General features: G+C 48.7%; 1 protein-coding gene across 11 annotated transcripts in view; it reads left to right on the top strand.

The window, feature by feature from the left end:
• RANBP3 (RAN binding protein 3) overlaps positions 1-17,285 on the top strand; it is a 174,536-nt gene that overhangs the window by 135,244 nt on the left and 22,007 nt on the right. For all 11 annotated transcript variants that reach the window (XM_038383710.2, XM_038383717.2, XM_043502860.1 and 8 more), the window contains one exon: positions 6,028-6,170. In XM_038383710.2, the coding sequence (XP_038239638.1) occupies positions 6,028-6,170 (143 nt within the window). The remainder of the gene's footprint in view (positions 1-6,027; positions 6,171-17,285) is intronic.

Below are 17,285 nucleotides of genomic sequence, written 5' to 3' on the forward strand. Positions count from 1 at the left end.
CTGTAAGTTCAATAAGGCTTCTTTAAAATACAGCCAGCTCTCCTGGACTCCTTTCCCCCTCATGTTATTCTCCCAGGGGATCCTGACCATCAGTTCCCTGAGGGAGTCAGTCTGCTTTTCTGAATTCCAGGGTCCATATTCTGCTGCTCTCCTTTTTTCCTTGTGTCAGGATCCTGAACTCAACCATCTCATGCCTCACTGCCTCCCAGGTTCCCATCCACTTTTGCTTCCCCTACTAATTCTTCCCAGTTTGTGAGCAGCAGGTCGAGAAGAGCTCTCCCGCTAGTTGGTTCCTCCAGGACTTGCACCAGGAAATTGTCCCCTACACTTTCCAAAAACTTCCTGGATTGTCTGTGCATCACTGTATTGCTCTCCCAGCAGATATCAGGGTGATTGAAGTCTCCCATGAGAACCAGGGCCTGCGATCTAGTAACTTCCGTGAGTTGCCGGAAGAAAGCCTCGTCCACCTCATCCCCCTGGTTTGGTGGTCTATAGCAGATTCCCACCACGACATCACCCTTGTTGTAAACTTAATCCAGAGACTCTCAGGTTTTTCTGCAGTTTCATACTTGAGCTCTGAGCAGTCAGACTGCTCTCTTACATACAGTGCAACTCCCCCACCTTTTCTGCCCTGCCTATCCTTCTTGAACAGTTTATATCCATCCATGACAGTACTCCAGTCATGTGAGTTATTCCACCACGTCTCTGTTATTCCAGTCACATCAGAATTCCTTGACTGTGCCAGGACTTCCAGCTCTCCCTGCTCTTTTCCCAGGCTTCTTGCATTTGTGTATAGGCACTTGAGATAACTCGCTGATAGTCCCTCTTTCTCAATATGAGGCAGGAGCCCTCCTCTCTCGCGTGCTTCCTCCCCACTTACCTCAGAGCTTTGGTCTCCTTCGCCCGGTGAACCTAGTTTAAAACCCTCCTCACTAGGTTAGCCAGCCTGCTTCTGAAGATGCTCTTCCCTCTCTTCGTTAGGTGGAGCCCGTTTCTGCCTAGTACTCCTTCTTGGAAGACCATCCCATGGTCAAAGAATCCAAAGCCTTCTCTCCGACACCACCTGCATAGCCATGTGTTGACTTCCACGATTCAACGGTCTCTACCCCTGCCTTTTCCTTCCACGGGGAGGATGGACGAGAACACCACTTGCACCTCAAACTCATTTATCCTTCTTCCCAGAACCATGTAGTCTGCAGTGATCCGCTCAAGGTCATTCTTGGCAGTATCATTGGTGTCCACGTGGAGAAGCAGGAAGGGGTAGCGATCCGAGGGCTTGATGAGTCTCAGCAGTCTCTCCATCACATCGTGAATCCTAGCTCCTGGTAAGCAGCAGACTTCTCAGTTTTCCCAGTCGGGGAGGCTTACAGATGACTCAGTCCCCCTGAGGAGAGAGTTCCCGACCACACCACCAGCCTCCTCTTGGGAGCGGTGGTCGTGGAACCCCCAACCCTAGGACAGGGCATCTCATGCCTTCCAGTCGGCAGAGTCTCCTTCTGTTCCCTTCCCTCAGATGTATCATCTAGTCCACTCTCCGCATTAGTTCTTGTGGAGAGAACATGAAAACGGTTACTTACCTGTACCTGCGTTGCTGCTACATGGACGCTCCCCTTTCTTCTTCTGGAGGTCACATGCTGCCAAATTTCTTCACCATCCTCCTGTCCCCACAATGCAGCCTGCTCTGAATCTTCAGAATGTTGTATCCGTAGAAGCATATCCTTTCTTCTACGAGTTTCCTCAGGAGTTGTAGTAACTACTCAGAGAAGCTGGCAAGATGTAAGCTTCAGTGGGCTCTCCCCAGGCAGATCCCAGGCAAACTCCCTCTGTTAGCCTCTCTGCTGTTCGCTGCTCAGCTGGTTCGCAGCTGACTGGCTTTTTATAAAAGTCAGGCCCACTCAAGGCTCACCTGGAACAAAGCACTCCCAATTCACACTTTTCAAACAACCAGTCAAGCACACTGTCAAACTGTCCCCACAACAGACACTCAGATACTCACCAACACAGCCTCCTTAATGCAGCCCTTAGCGTACCTCCTCTCAGGCAGATCCCAGGCAAAGTCCCTCTGTTTGCTGCTCTGTCTTGAGTAGGGTAAATATCAAATTTAGGTTAGGCTTAGTGAAGAGGAGCTAACTAAGCCTGACCTACATTTGACCGCTTTAGTTACTCAAGATAAACCTCAGACTTGCCAGATATTAACAGCTGTTCATCCTTGTCCTAAGAATTCCTTCTGGAACCACCCCTTCAGCTATAAGAACATAAGAACGGCCATACTGGGTCAAATCAAAGGTCCATCAAGCCCAGTATCCTGTCCTCTGACAGTAGCCAATGGTAGGTGCCCCAAAGGGTATGAACAGACAGGTTATCGTCAAGTGATCCATGCCCTGTCACCCAATCCCAGCTTCTGGCAAACAGAGGCTAGGGACACCATTCCTGCCCATCCTGGCTAATAGCCATTGATGGACCAATCTTCCATGAATCTATCTACCTCCCTTTTGAACCCTGTTATAGTATTGGCCTTTACAACACCCTCTGGCAAGGAGTTCCAGAGGTTGACAGTGTGTTGTGTGAAAAAATACTTTGTTTGTTTTTTTTAAACCTACTACCTATTAGTTTCATTTGGTGGCCCCTTGTTCTTGTATTATGAGAAGGAGTAAATAACACTTCCTTATTTACTTTCTCTACACCAATCATGTTTTTATAGACCTCTATCATATTTCCCCCCCCCCCCCCCCCCCCCGTCGACTCTTTTCCAAGCTGAAAAGTCCCAGTCTTATTAATCTCTCCTCATACGGAAGCCATTCTATACCCCGAATGATTTTTGCTGCCCTTTTCTGAACCCTTTCCAATTCCAATATATCTTTTTTGAGATGGGGCAAGCACATCTGCACACAGTATTCAAGATGTGGGCGTACCATGGATTTATTTAGAGGCAACATGATATTTTCTGTTTTATTATCTACTCTTGTATTAACGAATCCCAACATTCTGTTCGCTTATTAAATTGCTGCTGCACACTGAGTGGATGTTTTCAGAGAACTGTCCACAATGACTCCAGGATCTCTTTCTTGAGTGGTAACAGCTAATTTAGACACCATCATTGTATATGTATAGTTGGGATTATGTTTTCCAATGTGCATTACTTTGCATTTATCAACATAAAATTTCATCTGCCATTTTGTTGCCCAGTCACCCAGTTTTGTGAGATCTTTTTTTAGCTCTTCATAGTCTGCCTGGGACTATCCCTGACTGAGCCTTGTGGAGCTTTGAGGTGGACCACAAAATTTATAGAATTCCCCAGAACAGTAGTGCTGCAGAGGACTGGGAGGGGTTGTGAATGCCAGTGTGGATGTGGGGTTCTGATAGGCACTGTGAATATGCAAGAGAGTGTCAGAAGGGGATGAAGCACTCTTATGTTCCCCTATCTTCTCGACATACCCAGTGAAATGTCTGCCTTTGGATGGGACAGTGGTAGCCATTCCAGCAGCTCCCCAACCTTATAGGTATTTGACTACTTCATACATTTTTAGATTTTTATAATCAAGAAGGGCCATTGTGATCATGATCTTGTACCTGGACCTCCTGCATAGCAGAGCCCAGACATTAGATTGCCCTGATTCCTCTAATTGCAGCTGCACCGCTCCTCAGTTGGCAGGGTGAGCTCTGGCAATGTGCTGCAGCTAATGCCTGGATCAACCCAGCTCCCTGTAGCACAGTGAGGGGGCAGCGAGTACATCAGAAGTCTTGATGGTACAGAATTGGGTTGGAGCACAACACAGCAAGCCAGCACAACACAGAAGTGGCAGACGATGTTGGGGATAGGTCAGGTTTGGCCCCAGTGCCTATTGCCAGCTACAAGAGAGAGAGAACGGGGTGGGCAAACTACGGCCCGTGGGCTGGATCTGGCCCGCGGGATTGCCGTGAAGCAGCCGGCACCACGTCCCTGCAGCTCCTGGGGGAGGGAGGGCAGAGGGCTCAGCGTGCTTTCCTTGCCTGTGGATACCTCCCCCAAAGCTCCCATTGGCTGGGAACAGGGAACTGTGGCCAATTGGAGCTTTGGAGGAGATACCCACAGGCAAGGGCAGCGCATGGAGCCCTCTCCCCCAGGGCTGCAGGGACGTGCTGCTGGCCACTTCCCGGAGCAGCGTGGGGCCGGGGCCAAGGCAGGCAGGCAGGGAGCCTGCCCTGGCCCCGGTGCGCGCCGCTGCCACCACAGAGCCCGAACCCCTCCTGTCCCCTGCCTGCACCCCAACTCCCTGCCCTGAGCCCTCTCCCTCACTGTGCACCCCTCCACCCCAATCCCCTTCCCTGAGCCCCCTCGTATACCCCGCACCCCTCCTCTGCCCCAACCCCTTGCCCTGAGCCCCTTCCTTCACACTGCACCCACTCCCCACACTCCCTCCCGTACCCCAAACCCCTGACCCAGCCCTACATTCATGGCCCTGCATGCAATTTCCCCACCCAGATGTGGCCCTCGGGCCAAAAAGTTTGCCTACCCTGGGGTAGAGTGATGGAATTATGGCTGTATAGAGATGTGATGTGGGAGACATTATCTTAACTCTCTCCTGATTTTAAGAGGTTTTAATGTAGCCACTGTTCACATTCTAAAAAGACACAAGGCATTGCTAGATAACTTTGTAAATGCAGTAAAAGTTCTTTGGCAGTAAAAACAACGAGGAGTCCGGTGGCACCTTAAAGACTAACAGATTTATTTGGGCATAAGCTTTCGTGGGTAAAAAACCCCACTTCTTCAGATGCATGGATACAGACTAACACGGCTACCCCTCTGATTCTTTGGCAGTGAATACAATATAAAGATTTTATAAATTTCTTACCATGTCTTATGCATCGATAAACACACAGTCTTTAAAGATTAGTAAATATATGCTAGGGAATGATCCTATGTTTTCTGGAAGCTGGAGTTTTCCATCTCTAGTCTGTAATTATAAATAGAGACTTTGGGGCTGATACTGGTGCCCTCCCTGGCCCTGATACATTCCTTCAGCAATGTAATGAATCTACTGTGAATGACACTAAACTGAGAGGAGTGTAGATACCCTGGAGGGTAGGGATAGGATACAGACAAATTAGAGGATTGGGTCAAAAGAAATCTGATAAGGTTCAACAAGGACAAATGCAGAGTCCTTCACTTAGGAAGGTTACAGTGGACAAGAAGCTGGATATGAGTCAAGAGTGTGCCCTTGTTGCCAAGAACGCTAACAGCATTTTGTGCTGTATAAGTAGGAGCATTGCTGGTAGACCGAGGGACTTGATCATTCCCCTCTGTTCAGCATTGGTGAGGCCTCATCTGGAGTATTGTGTCCAGTTTTGGGCCCCACACTACAAGAAGGATGTGAAAAAATGGGAAAGAGTCCAGCGGAGGGCAACAAAAATGATTAGAGGGCTGGGGCACATGACTTATGAGGAGAGGCTGAGGGAACTGGGATTGTTTAGTCTGCAGAAGAGAAGACTGAGGGGGGATTTGATAGCTGCTTTCAACTACTTGAAAGGGGGTTCCAAAGAGGATGGATCTAGACTGTTCTCAGTGGTAGCAGATGACAGAAGGAGTAATGGTCTCAAGTTGCAGTGGGGGCGGTTTAGGTTGGATAATAGAAAAACCTTTTTCACTAGGAGGGTGGTGAAGCACTGGAATGGGTTACCTAGGGAGGTGATAGAATCTCCTTCCTTAGAGGTTTTTAAGGTCAGGCTTGACAAAGCCCTGGCTGGGATGATTTAGTTGGGGATTGGTCCTGCTTTGAGCAGGGGGTTGAACTAGATGACCTCCTGAGGTCTCTTCCAACCCTGATATTCTATGAATTTACCAAAGTCTGATTCTTCTAGTTATGCTTTCTCAGTGCTTTTTCCCTTTGCTATTTGTCTTGAAGAGACGTGCAAGTTGTATATAAACAGGACTCTCCTTTAAAAAAAAAAATATATGTTCTGAAAGTGGCAATAGGGTTCTTGGAGTCTTCTGCGATGTCCAACTGTCCAGTGTCTCTCTTGCTAATTTACTTTGTATGTTGATTCTAGTAATGCGGACTCAGGGGAGTCTCAGGTTAATCCTGAACACCAAACTCTGGGCTCAGATGCAGATTGACAAAGCCAGTGAAAAGAGTATCCGTATCACAGCCATGGATACAGAGGACCAGGGAGTCAAAGTTTTTCTGATATCGGTGAGTGTTCTTTGTTTACTCTCTAATTTTCCTGCCAAAAAGAGTTGTTCTTTGAGTAGTGTTCATATGGTTGCTCCACTTCAGGTGTGCAGGCACCCCATGTGCCTTCAATCAGAGATTTTCATTAGCAGTTTCCATTCAGCCCACACATGCACCCTTATGCTTCCTTGTGCCCTGCGCTGATGGGCAAACCACCCTCAGTTCCTTCTTGACTGCCTTGGCCTGCGATGGAGCTTTAACATGTTCACATTGAGTGCACCTTGGGTGAAGTTTATTTTCTTATACTGCAGGTTTAGTTTAGTCTAATCTAGTTTGTTGGTTAGGTTAGCTGAGCTTAATTTAATAGTTGAGAGGATAGGTTTTTTTCCCTCTCTCCTCTCTCTGGGGAGGCTCACTTTCCTTGGGAGGGCATTTCCAGCTTGCCAGGGTTCAAACCTGCCCTGCTTAGATTAAGTTGAGGCTACTAATGATGGAGCATTTCCTTTGCCCCACTCCAGAGCCAGGTCAGGAGAATCTCTCTCTCTCTCTCTCTCTCTCTCTCTCCTTCCCACCCCCAGTACAGCAGTCTCTGGGCGGATCCCAACTCCCCTTAGGCCTTGGCTCAGCAGTCCCCCAGAAATGGGAAAACTCCAGAGACGACCTCAAAAGATTCCAGAAAGAGTAGCTCTGACTTCCTTCAGAAGGAGCCTGCTCCACAAAGATGTTGGTCTCCCTGTAGGTTGACAGTCTCAGAACTTCAACCTCTCAACCCAATACTGTAGAGATATCAGCGAGGCAGGAAAATCCTGGCGCTTTTCCAAGAACAAATATGGCTCCGAGAGTGCCTTTGTACTGTCTAGACACAATAAAGGTGGCAAGGAGAGACACTTCTCCAGACCAGTACCATTGGACCTGGCGCTAACCTGGTATCTCCCCCAAAGCGTTCCTCAGCATCATACAAGCCTAAGTATCTGACTCTGTCAACGCCCACCTTGGAGTGCTCTAAATCTCAGCTACCGTCTACCTCTACAAACAACCTTGGTTCTTACCTCCTCTCCTGTATGGTTCCCCACAATGGTCATCCTGGGCAGCATACCAACAACAGTTGTTAAAGGCATTTAGCTCCACCCTCTGGGACTATAGGGACACAACCTCCTCCTCTACAGCCTCAGCAGGAGGAGATGTTCAGGGGCATATAAGGATGCAACCCCTCAAACTACCATTTACTCATCATCACCAGATGTAGCAATAATGTCTCCACCACTGTCAGTGGTGATGATTTCCAGCAAATCCAGGACCTCATAAAATGGGTATTATGTTCTCACCAACAACTCCAAGTGTTTATTCTCCCATTCCCCACCTAATTCTCTGGTGGTTGATGCAGGGACTGAGCGGGCAAAACACCACTACAACAGGTTGACAGTGTATGATAGAAACCAGAAGTGCCTGAACCTTTTGGGACTAAAGTTCTACTCATCTGTTTGAAAATTCCAGATTGCTAATTACCAAGCAATCATGGCAAAATATAATTACTATATCAGATTTATTGTTCTTATTGAGCATCTTCCACTGGAGCAAAGAGAGCAATTTCAGGCCATCATTGCTGAGGGACAGTTGCTTGTCAAGACATCCCTTAAAACATCCCTAAATCTGGCTTATACTGAGGTCTATTCTGTCTCTACAGCAATAGTTAGGTGCAGAACAGAGGTGGGCAAACTACGGCCTGCGAGCCACATCTGGCCTACGGGACTGTGCTGCCTGGCCCTTGAGCTCCTGGCCGGGGAGGCTAGCCCCTGGCCCCTCCCCTACTGTCCCCCCTCTACCGCAGCTTCAGTTCGCTGTACCGCCAGAACTCTGGGCAGCGGGACTGCGAGCTCCTGCCAGGCAGTGCAGCTGCAAGAGTCGCCGGCCTGCCCCGGTCCTCTAGACTGCGCGGTGGCATGGCTACCAGTCCTGGTGCTTTGAGTGGCATGGTAAGGGGGCGGGGAGCGGGGGGGTTGGATAAGGGGCAGGATATCCCAGGGGGCAGTCAGGGGACAAGGGAGCAGGGGGTGGTTGGATGGGGTGGAGGTTCTGGTCGGGGGGGCAGTCAGGGGATGGGGAACAGGGGGGATTGGATAGGCGTGGGAGTCCCGGGGGTCTATCAGAGGGTGGGGGTGTGGATAGGGATCAGGGCAGTCAGGGGACAGGGAGCATGGGGGGTTAGATGGGGCAGGGGGTCCTGGGAGGGGGCGGTCAGGGGACAAGTAGCAGGGGAGGTTGTATGGGTCGGGGATTCTGAAGGGGGGCGGGAAGTGGGAGGGGGCGGATAGGGGGCGGGCACCAGGCTGTTTGGGGAGGAACAGCCCTCCCTACCCAGCCCTCCATACAGTTTCAGAACCCCGATGTGGCCCTTAGGCCAAAAACGTTTGCCCACCCTGGTGTACATCATCCTGGCTCCAACTGTTCAGGTTCCCTAGATAGGTGTAGAGCATTATAGAGGACCTCCCTTTTGATGGTCTGAAGATGTTTTCAGAGAAAACAGAAAAATCCCTGCACACTTTGTAAGACTCCAGGGCCACTTTCTGATCTCTGGGAATTTACGCACCGATGAACAAAAGAAAATCTGGTAGATCACAAACCTCCCAGATATCCAGTCCGATCCAGTTCTCTGTGTTCCAAAGACCCACTGGACCCCACCCCCTTCCCCCCCACCTGAAAAAAAAACAGGTTCCAGAGGAAGATCTATCTGGCCCAGGTATGCAACAAGGGTAGTCCATTGAGACACCAGTTTTGACAATTTGGTTGAGGGTTCAAATCCTCCCCATTCTTTAGTTCACTAGCTGCAACATTTTGCCCCCCTGCCCCTCCTGTTTTGGAGACTGACTTTCCCATTTTCAGCATTTATGGAAACAGATTACTACAGACATGAGTCTTGGAGATTGTAACATCAGGCAACACCATTCACTTTACCTCCCTTCCTCCTTTCCACCCCCTTTTGTCTTCAGGGACCTCTCTTACAAGCTCTTGCTGAGACTGAAAATAAACTCATTTCTTCATTTAGGAGTGATAGAGCTGTCCCTCCTCTACACAAGGGAAAAGTTTTCCACTCAAGGTACTTTCTTGTACCAAAGAAAAACAGAGGATGGAGATCAATTTTAGATCTAGGGGTATGTCTACACTACGAAATTAGGTCGAATTTATAGAAGTCGGTTTTGTAGAAAGCGTTTTTATACAGTCGAGTGTGTGTGTCCCCACACAAATGCTCTAAGTGCATGTAGTCGGCAGACTGTGTCCACGGTACCGAGGCAACTGTCGACTTCCGGAGCTTTGCACTGTGGGTAGCTATCCCACAGTTCCTGCAGTCTCCACCGCCCATTTGAATTCTGGGTAGAAATCCCAGTGCCTGATGGGGCTAAAACATTGTCACAGGTGGTTTGGGTACATATCGTCAGGCCCCCGTTCCCTCCCTCCCTCAGTAAAAGCAAGGACAGACAATCGTTTTGCGCCTTTTTTCTTGAGTTACCTGTGCAGACGCCATACCACGGCAAGCATGGAGCCCGCTCAGCTAACCGTCACCATATGTCTCCTGGGTGCTGGCGGACGTGGTACTGCATTGTTACACAGCAGCAGTTTATTGCCTTTGGGCAGCAGACAGTGCAGTATAACTGGTAGCTGTCGTCGACGTAGTCCTGGGTGCTCTTTTAACCGGGTGCCTGGGCAAACATGGGAGTGACTCAGCCAGGTTATTTCCCTTGTTTCGTCTTATGGCGATTGAGTCCTACCGGCAGTGCACTGTCTTTTAATCTGCAGCTAGCAGACAACGATAGCCAGTAGTCATACTGTACCGTCTTCTGCCGAGCACCCAGGAGGTGATGATGGCTAGCGGTCGTACTGCACAGTCTGCTGCCAGCAAGATGTATAAAGATAGATGAAGTGGCTCAAAACAAGAAATAGACCAGATTTGTTTTGTATTCATTTTCTCCTCCCTCTCTCCCTCTGTGAAATCAACGGCCTGCTAAACCCAGTTTTGATTTCTATCCTTGAGGTTTTGAGTTCTATCCTTGAGGCGGCCATTCAGTTTCTCACAAAGCTACCCCCTTTGTTGATTTTAATTCCCTGTAAGCCAACCCTGTAAGCCATGTTGTCAGTTGCCTCTCCCTCCGTCAGGGCAACAGCAGACAATCGTTCCGCGCCTTTTTTCTGTGCAGACGCCATACCACAGCAAGCATGGAGCCCCCTCAGATCACTTTGGCAATTAGGAGCACATTAAACACCACACGCATTATCCAGAGGTATATGCAGCACCAGAACATGGCAAAGCGAAACCGGGCGAGTAGGCGACGTCAGCGCGGTTACGAGAGTGATGAGGACATGGACACAGACTTCTCTCAAAGCATGTGCCCTGGCAATGTGGGCATCATGGTGCTAATGGGGCAGGCTCATGCGGTGGAACGCCGATTCTGAGCCCAGGAAACAAGCACAGACTGGTGGGACCGCATAGTGTTGCAGGTCTGGGACGATTTCCAGTGACTGCAAAACTTTCGCATGCGTAAGGGTACTTTCATGGAACTTTGTGACTTGCTTTCCCCTGCCCTGAGGTGCAAGAATACCAAGATGAGAGCAGCCCTCACAGTGAGTGCCAATAGCCCTGTGGAAGCTTGAAACGCCAGACAGCTACCGGTCAGTCGGGAATCAATTTGGAGTGGGCAAATCTACTGTGGGGGCTGTTGTGAAGCAAGTAGCCAACACAGTCAAAAATCTGCTGATATCAAGGGTAGTGACCCTGGGAAATGTGCAAGTCATAGTGGTTGGCTTTGCTGCAATGGGGTTCCCTAACTGTGGTGGGGCCATAGATGGAACCCATATCCCTATCTTGGCACCGGAGCACCAAGCCAGTGAGTACATAAACTGCAAGGGGTACTTTTCAATAGTGCTGCAAGCACTGGTGGATCACAAGGGACATTTCATCAACATCAACGTGAGATGGCCGGGAAAGGTACATGACGCTTGCATCTTCAGGAACTCTGGTCTGTTTCAAAAGCTGCAGGAAGGGACTTTCTTCCCAGACCAGAAAATAACCGTTGGGGATGTTGAAATGCCTATAGTTATCCTTCGGGAGCCAGCCTACCCTTTAATGCCATGGCTCATGAAGCCATACATAGGCAGCCTGGAGAGTAGTCAGGAGCTGTTCAACTACAGGCTGAGCAAGTGCAGAATGGTGGTAGAATGTGCATTTGGACATTTAAAAGCACGCTGGCGCAGTTTACTGACTCGGTTAGACCTCAGCGAAACCAATATTCCCACTGTTATTACTGCTTGCTGTGCGCTCCACAATATCTGTGAGAGTAAGGGGGAGACGTTTATGGCGGTGTGGGAGGTTGAGGCAAATCGCCTGACTGCTGGTTATCTGCACAGCCAGACACCAGGGTGGTTAGAAGAGCACAGGAGGGTGCGGTGCGCATCAGAGAAGCTTTGAAAACTAGTTTCATGACTGACCAGACTACGGTGTGAAAGTTCTGTTTGTTTCTCCTTGATGAAATCCCCTGCCCCTTGGTTCACTCTACTTCCCTGTAAGCTAACCACCTTCCCCACTTCCCTTCGATCAGCGCTTGCAGAGGCAATAAAGTCATTGTTGCTTCACATTCATGCAATCTTTATTAATTCATCACACAAATAGGGGGATAATTACCAAGGTAGCCCAGGAGGGGTGGTGGAGGAGGGAAGGACAAGGCCACACAGCACTTTAAAAGTTTAAAACTTATTGAATGCCAGCCTTCTGTTACTTGGGCAATCCTCTGGGGTGGAGTGGCTGGGTGGACAGAGGCCCCCCCCACCGCGTTCTTGGGCACTAGGTGAGGAGGCTATGGAACTTGGGGAGGAGGGCGGTTGATTACACGGACTGTAGGGCGGTCTGTGCTCCTGCTGCCTTTCCTACAGCTCAACCATACGCTGGAGCATATTAGTTCGATCCTCCAGCAGCCTCAGCATTCAATCCTGCCTCCTCTCATCACGCTGCCGCCACCTTTCAGCTTCAGCCCTCTCTTCAGCCCGCCACTTTCTCTCTTCAGCCCGCCACCTCTCCTCCTGGTCATTTTGTGCTTTTCTGCACTCTGACATTGTCTGCCTCCATGCATTCATCTGTGCTTGGTCAGTGTGGGAGGACAGCATGAGCTCAGAGAACATTTCATCGCGAGTGTGTTTTTTTTCGCCTTCTAATCTTCGCTAGCTTCTGGGAAGGAGAAGATCTTGTGATCCTTGAAACACATGCAGCTGGTGAAGGGAAAAAAAAAAGGGACAGTGGTATTTGAAAAGACACATTTTATAGAACAATGGGTACACTCTTTCACGGTAAACCTTGCTGTTAACATTACATACATAGTACATATGCTTTTGTTACAAGGTCGCATTTTGCTTCCCCCCACCACGTGGCTAACAGCGGGGAACATTTCTGTTCAGCCATAGGCAAACAGCCCAGCAGGAACGGGCACCTCTGAATGTCCTCTTAAGAAAAGCACCCTATTTCAACTAGGTGACCATGAATGATATCACTCTCCTGAGGATAATACAGAGAGATAAAGAACGGATGTTGTTTGAATGCCAGCAAACATACACTGCAATGCTTTGTTCTACAATGATTCCCGAGTACGTGCTACTTGCCTGGAGTGGTAAAGTGTCCTACCATGGTGGATGGAATAAGGCTGCCCTCCCCAGAAACCTTTTGCAAAGGTTTTGGGAGTATATCCAGGAGAGCCACGAATGCCAGGGCAAATTAATCATTAAACATGCTGGCTTTTAAACCTTGTATAATATTTTAAAAGGTACACTCACCAGAGGTCCCTTCTCCGCCTGGTGGGTCCGGGAGGCAGCCTTGGGTGGGTTTGGGGGGGTACTGGCTCCAGGTCCAGGGTGAGAAACAGTTCCTGGCTGTCAGGAAAACCGGTTTCCCCGCTTGTTTGCTGTGAGCTATCTACAACCTCATCATCATCGTCTTCCTCGTCCCCAAAACCTGCTTCCGTGTTGCCTCCATCTCCATTGAAGGAGTCAAACAACACGGCTGGGGTAGTGGTGGCTGAACCCCCTAAATGGCATGCAGCTCATCATAGAAGCAGCATGTTTGGGGCTCTGACCCAGAATGGCCGTTCACCTCTCTGGTTTTCTGGTAGGCTTGCCTCAGCTCCTTAAGTTTCACGCGACACTGCTTCGGGTCCCTCTTATGGCCTCTGTTCTTCATGCCCTGGGAGATTTTCACAAATGTTTTGGCATTTTGAAAACTGGAACATAGTTCTGATAGCACAGATTCCTCTCCCCATACAGCAATCAGATCCCGTACCTCCCGTTTGGTCCATGCTGGAGTTCTTTTGCGATTCTGGGACTCCATCATGGTCACCTCTGATGATGAGCTCTGCATGGTCACCTCTGATGATGAGCTCTGCATGGTCACCTGCAGCTTGCCACACTGGCCAAACAGGAAATTGAAATTCAAAAGTTCGCAGGCCTTTTCCTGTCTACCTGGTCAGTGCATCTGAGTTGAGAGTGCTGTCCAGAGCGGTCACAATGGAGCACTCTGGGATAGCTCCCGGAGGCCAATACCATCTAATTGCGTCCACAGTACCCCAAATTTGACCCAGCAAAACCAATTTCAGTGCTAATCCCCTTGTTGGGGGTGAAGTAAGGAAATCTATTTTAAGAGCCCTTTAAGTCGGAAAAAAGGGCTTCATAATGTGGACGGGTGCAGGGTTACATCGATTTAACGCTACTAAATTCGACCTCAATGCCTAGTGTAGACCAGGGCTAAGGCTCCTAAATAAATTTGTAAAGTCTCAGAAGTTCAGGATGGTGACTCTGGGAGCTAGAATTCCTTCATTAAATTCAAAGGGATTGGCTTTTCACCTTCAGCCTACAAGACTCATATTTCCATATATGAGAGCCCCATCTCACAGAAGATACTGTTATAGGCCAGGATCATTTTCAATACCAGGTGGTTCCTTTCAGACTCTCCTTGGTGCCGAGAGTGTTTTCAAAGGTTCTATCGGTAATTGAGGCAATTCTAATGTTCCTGTACCTTGACAATGGCTGTTCAAGGGTCAGTTTTATGAAGAAGTGCTGGGAGCCACGCAGAGGGACCTTTTTTTGTTCATGAAACTAGGTCTTTGGCTCCATGTCAAGAAAGCCATGTTGACCCCTGTACAGAAAATACAGTTCATGTGGCATCCTTGGATTTCTTGGTAGCTGGGACCTACCTTCCCATGGACAGATTGATACACTGTCAGATCTTGTCAGGAGTATTCAAGAGAGTCCTCAAACCTCAGTGAGATACATGTCTTCAGTTCCTAGATCACATGGCAGCCTGCACTGTGATAACAGATCATTCAAGATGATGCCTTTGTTGCTTCTAGGGGTAGCTCAGAGCAGTCTACTCACCAAACAGACACAACTTAGACAAACAGGTTTCGGTTCCCCACCAGAAGAAAGATTCCCTAGACTGGTAGAAAGATTATCACAACATCGATGCAGGAGTTCCCTTCCTCTGACCAATCTCAATGGTCACTGTAACAACGGACACATCTCTGTTGGGATGGGGAGCACATCTCGACACTCATACAATCCAGGGCAAATGGTCACCTCAAGAAACCAGTCTCCACATCAACTTGTTGGAACTTAGGATGGTCAGAAATTCCTGCCTTCACTTTCTGCCTCTCATCAGGGACAAGTTAATCAGGGTCATGACTGACAATGTGGCCTGCATGTTTTCTGTCAAGGAGGAGCAAGATCTCTTCTCTGTGCGTTGAAATAATAAAGCTGAAGAACTGGTACATAATCCATCAAATACATATTTCATGCATCCGACGAAGTGGGTATTCACCCATGAAAGCTTATGCTCCAATACGTCTGTTAGTCTATAAGGTGCCACAGGACACTCTGCTGCTTTTACAGATCCAGACTAACACAGCTACCCCTCTGATAATTTGGCAGTGTACCTCCTCTAATATTCCAAATACTGGGCCGATGCTTTTAACAGACACTTTTCCCAGGACTACGAATGGGAGTTGGACTCTTTTACCCTCCAGGGCATATTTCAAACTTGGGGATTTCCGGAAGTGGACTTCTTCACCACCTCCATCAACAGGAAGTTTTGTATGTTCTGTTCATGATGGGGTCGAGGCCATAGTTCCCTGAGGGATGCCTTCCTCCTGCCTGAGAGGAAGGGATTGTTCTATGTGTTTTCCTCCCAACACATCTGATACTGAAGGTGGTGAATAAAATCTGACAGGACAAGCATGGTATCCTTACCTGTTTCACCTGTCCTCCTCTCCAGCAATCAAGCTTCCGATCATCCCTCATCTCATCTCCCAAGATTCTGGTCAATTACTTCATCCCAACCTAAGACTTCTCCACCTCAAGATGTAGCTCTTCGGTGGAACTTCAAAGACTCGTATCAGACTCTTCCTCAGTCTTTGTTATCTTGGTTACCTGCTGCAACTGAAGAAAACAGGATTATCATCTACCTTGGTCACGGTTTACTTGGTTGCCATAGCAACCTTTTATTTTCCCAGTGGAAGGGTTTTCAGTGCTTGCTCACCTAACAAATGTAAGGTTCATCAAAGGATTGAGGAACCTTTTTCCTCAAGTGAAAGTCCTCACTCCGGTTTAGGATAGCTCTCACATATCTCCCTTTTGAACTGATGGCAACCTTCTTCTTACTGAACTTGTGTCTGAAGATTGCCTTTTTGGTGAGTATCACATCGTCCAAAGAGTCAGAAGTTGGGTACTTAATGGCAGACCCTCCTTGCACGGTTTTCTGGAAGTACAAGGCTTTGTTACATCCACAGGCTAAATTACTGTCTAAGGCAGGGGTGGCCAGCCTGAGAAGGAGCCAGAATTTACCAATGTACATTGCCAAAGAGCCACAGTAATACATCAGCAGCCCCCCAACAGCTTCACTCCCCGCTCCCAGTGCCTCCTGATCAGCTGTTCTGTGGCATGTAGGAGGCTCTGTGGGGGTGGGGGGAGGAGTGAGGGCATGGCAGGCTCAGGGGAGGGCACGGGAAGGAGTGGAGTGGGGGCAGGGGCTGTGGCAGAGCCAGGGGTTGAGCAGTGAGGACCCCCCAGCACATTGGAAAATTGGCACCTGTAGCTCCAGCCCCGGAGTCGGTGCCTATACAAGGAGCCGCATATTAACTTCTGAAGAGCCACATGTGGCTCCGGAGCCACAGGTTGGCCAATCCTGACCTAAGTTGTCACCCAAGTTTCATCTTATTCTGACCATTCATTTACCATTCCCCAAACTCCCCAAAAAAAGCATAATTGCAGACAGGAGGCTTTCTTCCATACCTTGTATGTCAGACGAGCATTGGCCATCTATCTAGCTAGGACTAAATCATTTTGGATGTTTCCTAGTCCATTTGTTTCCATTGCAGACAGATTGACAGGATCCACAGTCTCCACTCAGATGCTATCAAGATGGATCTCGGAGTGTATTATTGCATGTTTTGAGGCAGACAGCATTCAACCTCCTTCTTAGGTGATAGCCCACTCTACAAGGTTGCAGTGAACATCTATGGCATTACTTAAATATGTTCCAGTAACTGAGATCTGTAGATCCGCTACATGATCTTCAATATATACCTTCCGTAAGCCTTACCTTTGCCCATGCCTCTAGAGCGAAAATGGCAGTTGGCAATACAGTTGTTTTCAGTTCTGGACCCAATTCTGAAGCTCTCATCTCTAGGAGGATGCTGCTTGGGAATCACCTGAAATGGAGCACTCATAGGGACACTACTCAAAGAAGAAGTTGCTCACCCCATGCAGTAACTGTAGTTCTTTGAGATGTTTCCCTATGGGTGCTCCACTACCCTCCATCCCCTCTGCTTTTGCATTCCCTCTGAGAGACTTTGCATTAGAGAAGGAACTGAGGGTGGATTGTCCATGCAGCCCTATGTAGCCTCAGTACACAGCACAAGGATGCATCGGATACATGCGCAGACGCTGCTAACGAAAATCTCTGATCGAAGGTGCTTGGGGCTCTCACACACCTGAAGTGAAGCCCCCATAGTGGATACATCTCGAAGAACTACAGTTACAGCAGAAGTGAGCAACTTCTCCTTTTCTTAAATTGCTACCGTCTCTCCCCTTTTCTCCATAAAAAGGACACTG

Source organism: Dermochelys coriacea, chromosome 25 (assembly GCF_009764565.3).
Source record: "Dermochelys coriacea isolate rDerCor1 chromosome 25, rDerCor1.pri.v4, whole genome shotgun sequence".
In the NCBI taxonomy this organism is placed as follows: Eukaryota; Metazoa; Chordata; order Testudines; family Dermochelyidae; genus Dermochelys; species Dermochelys coriacea.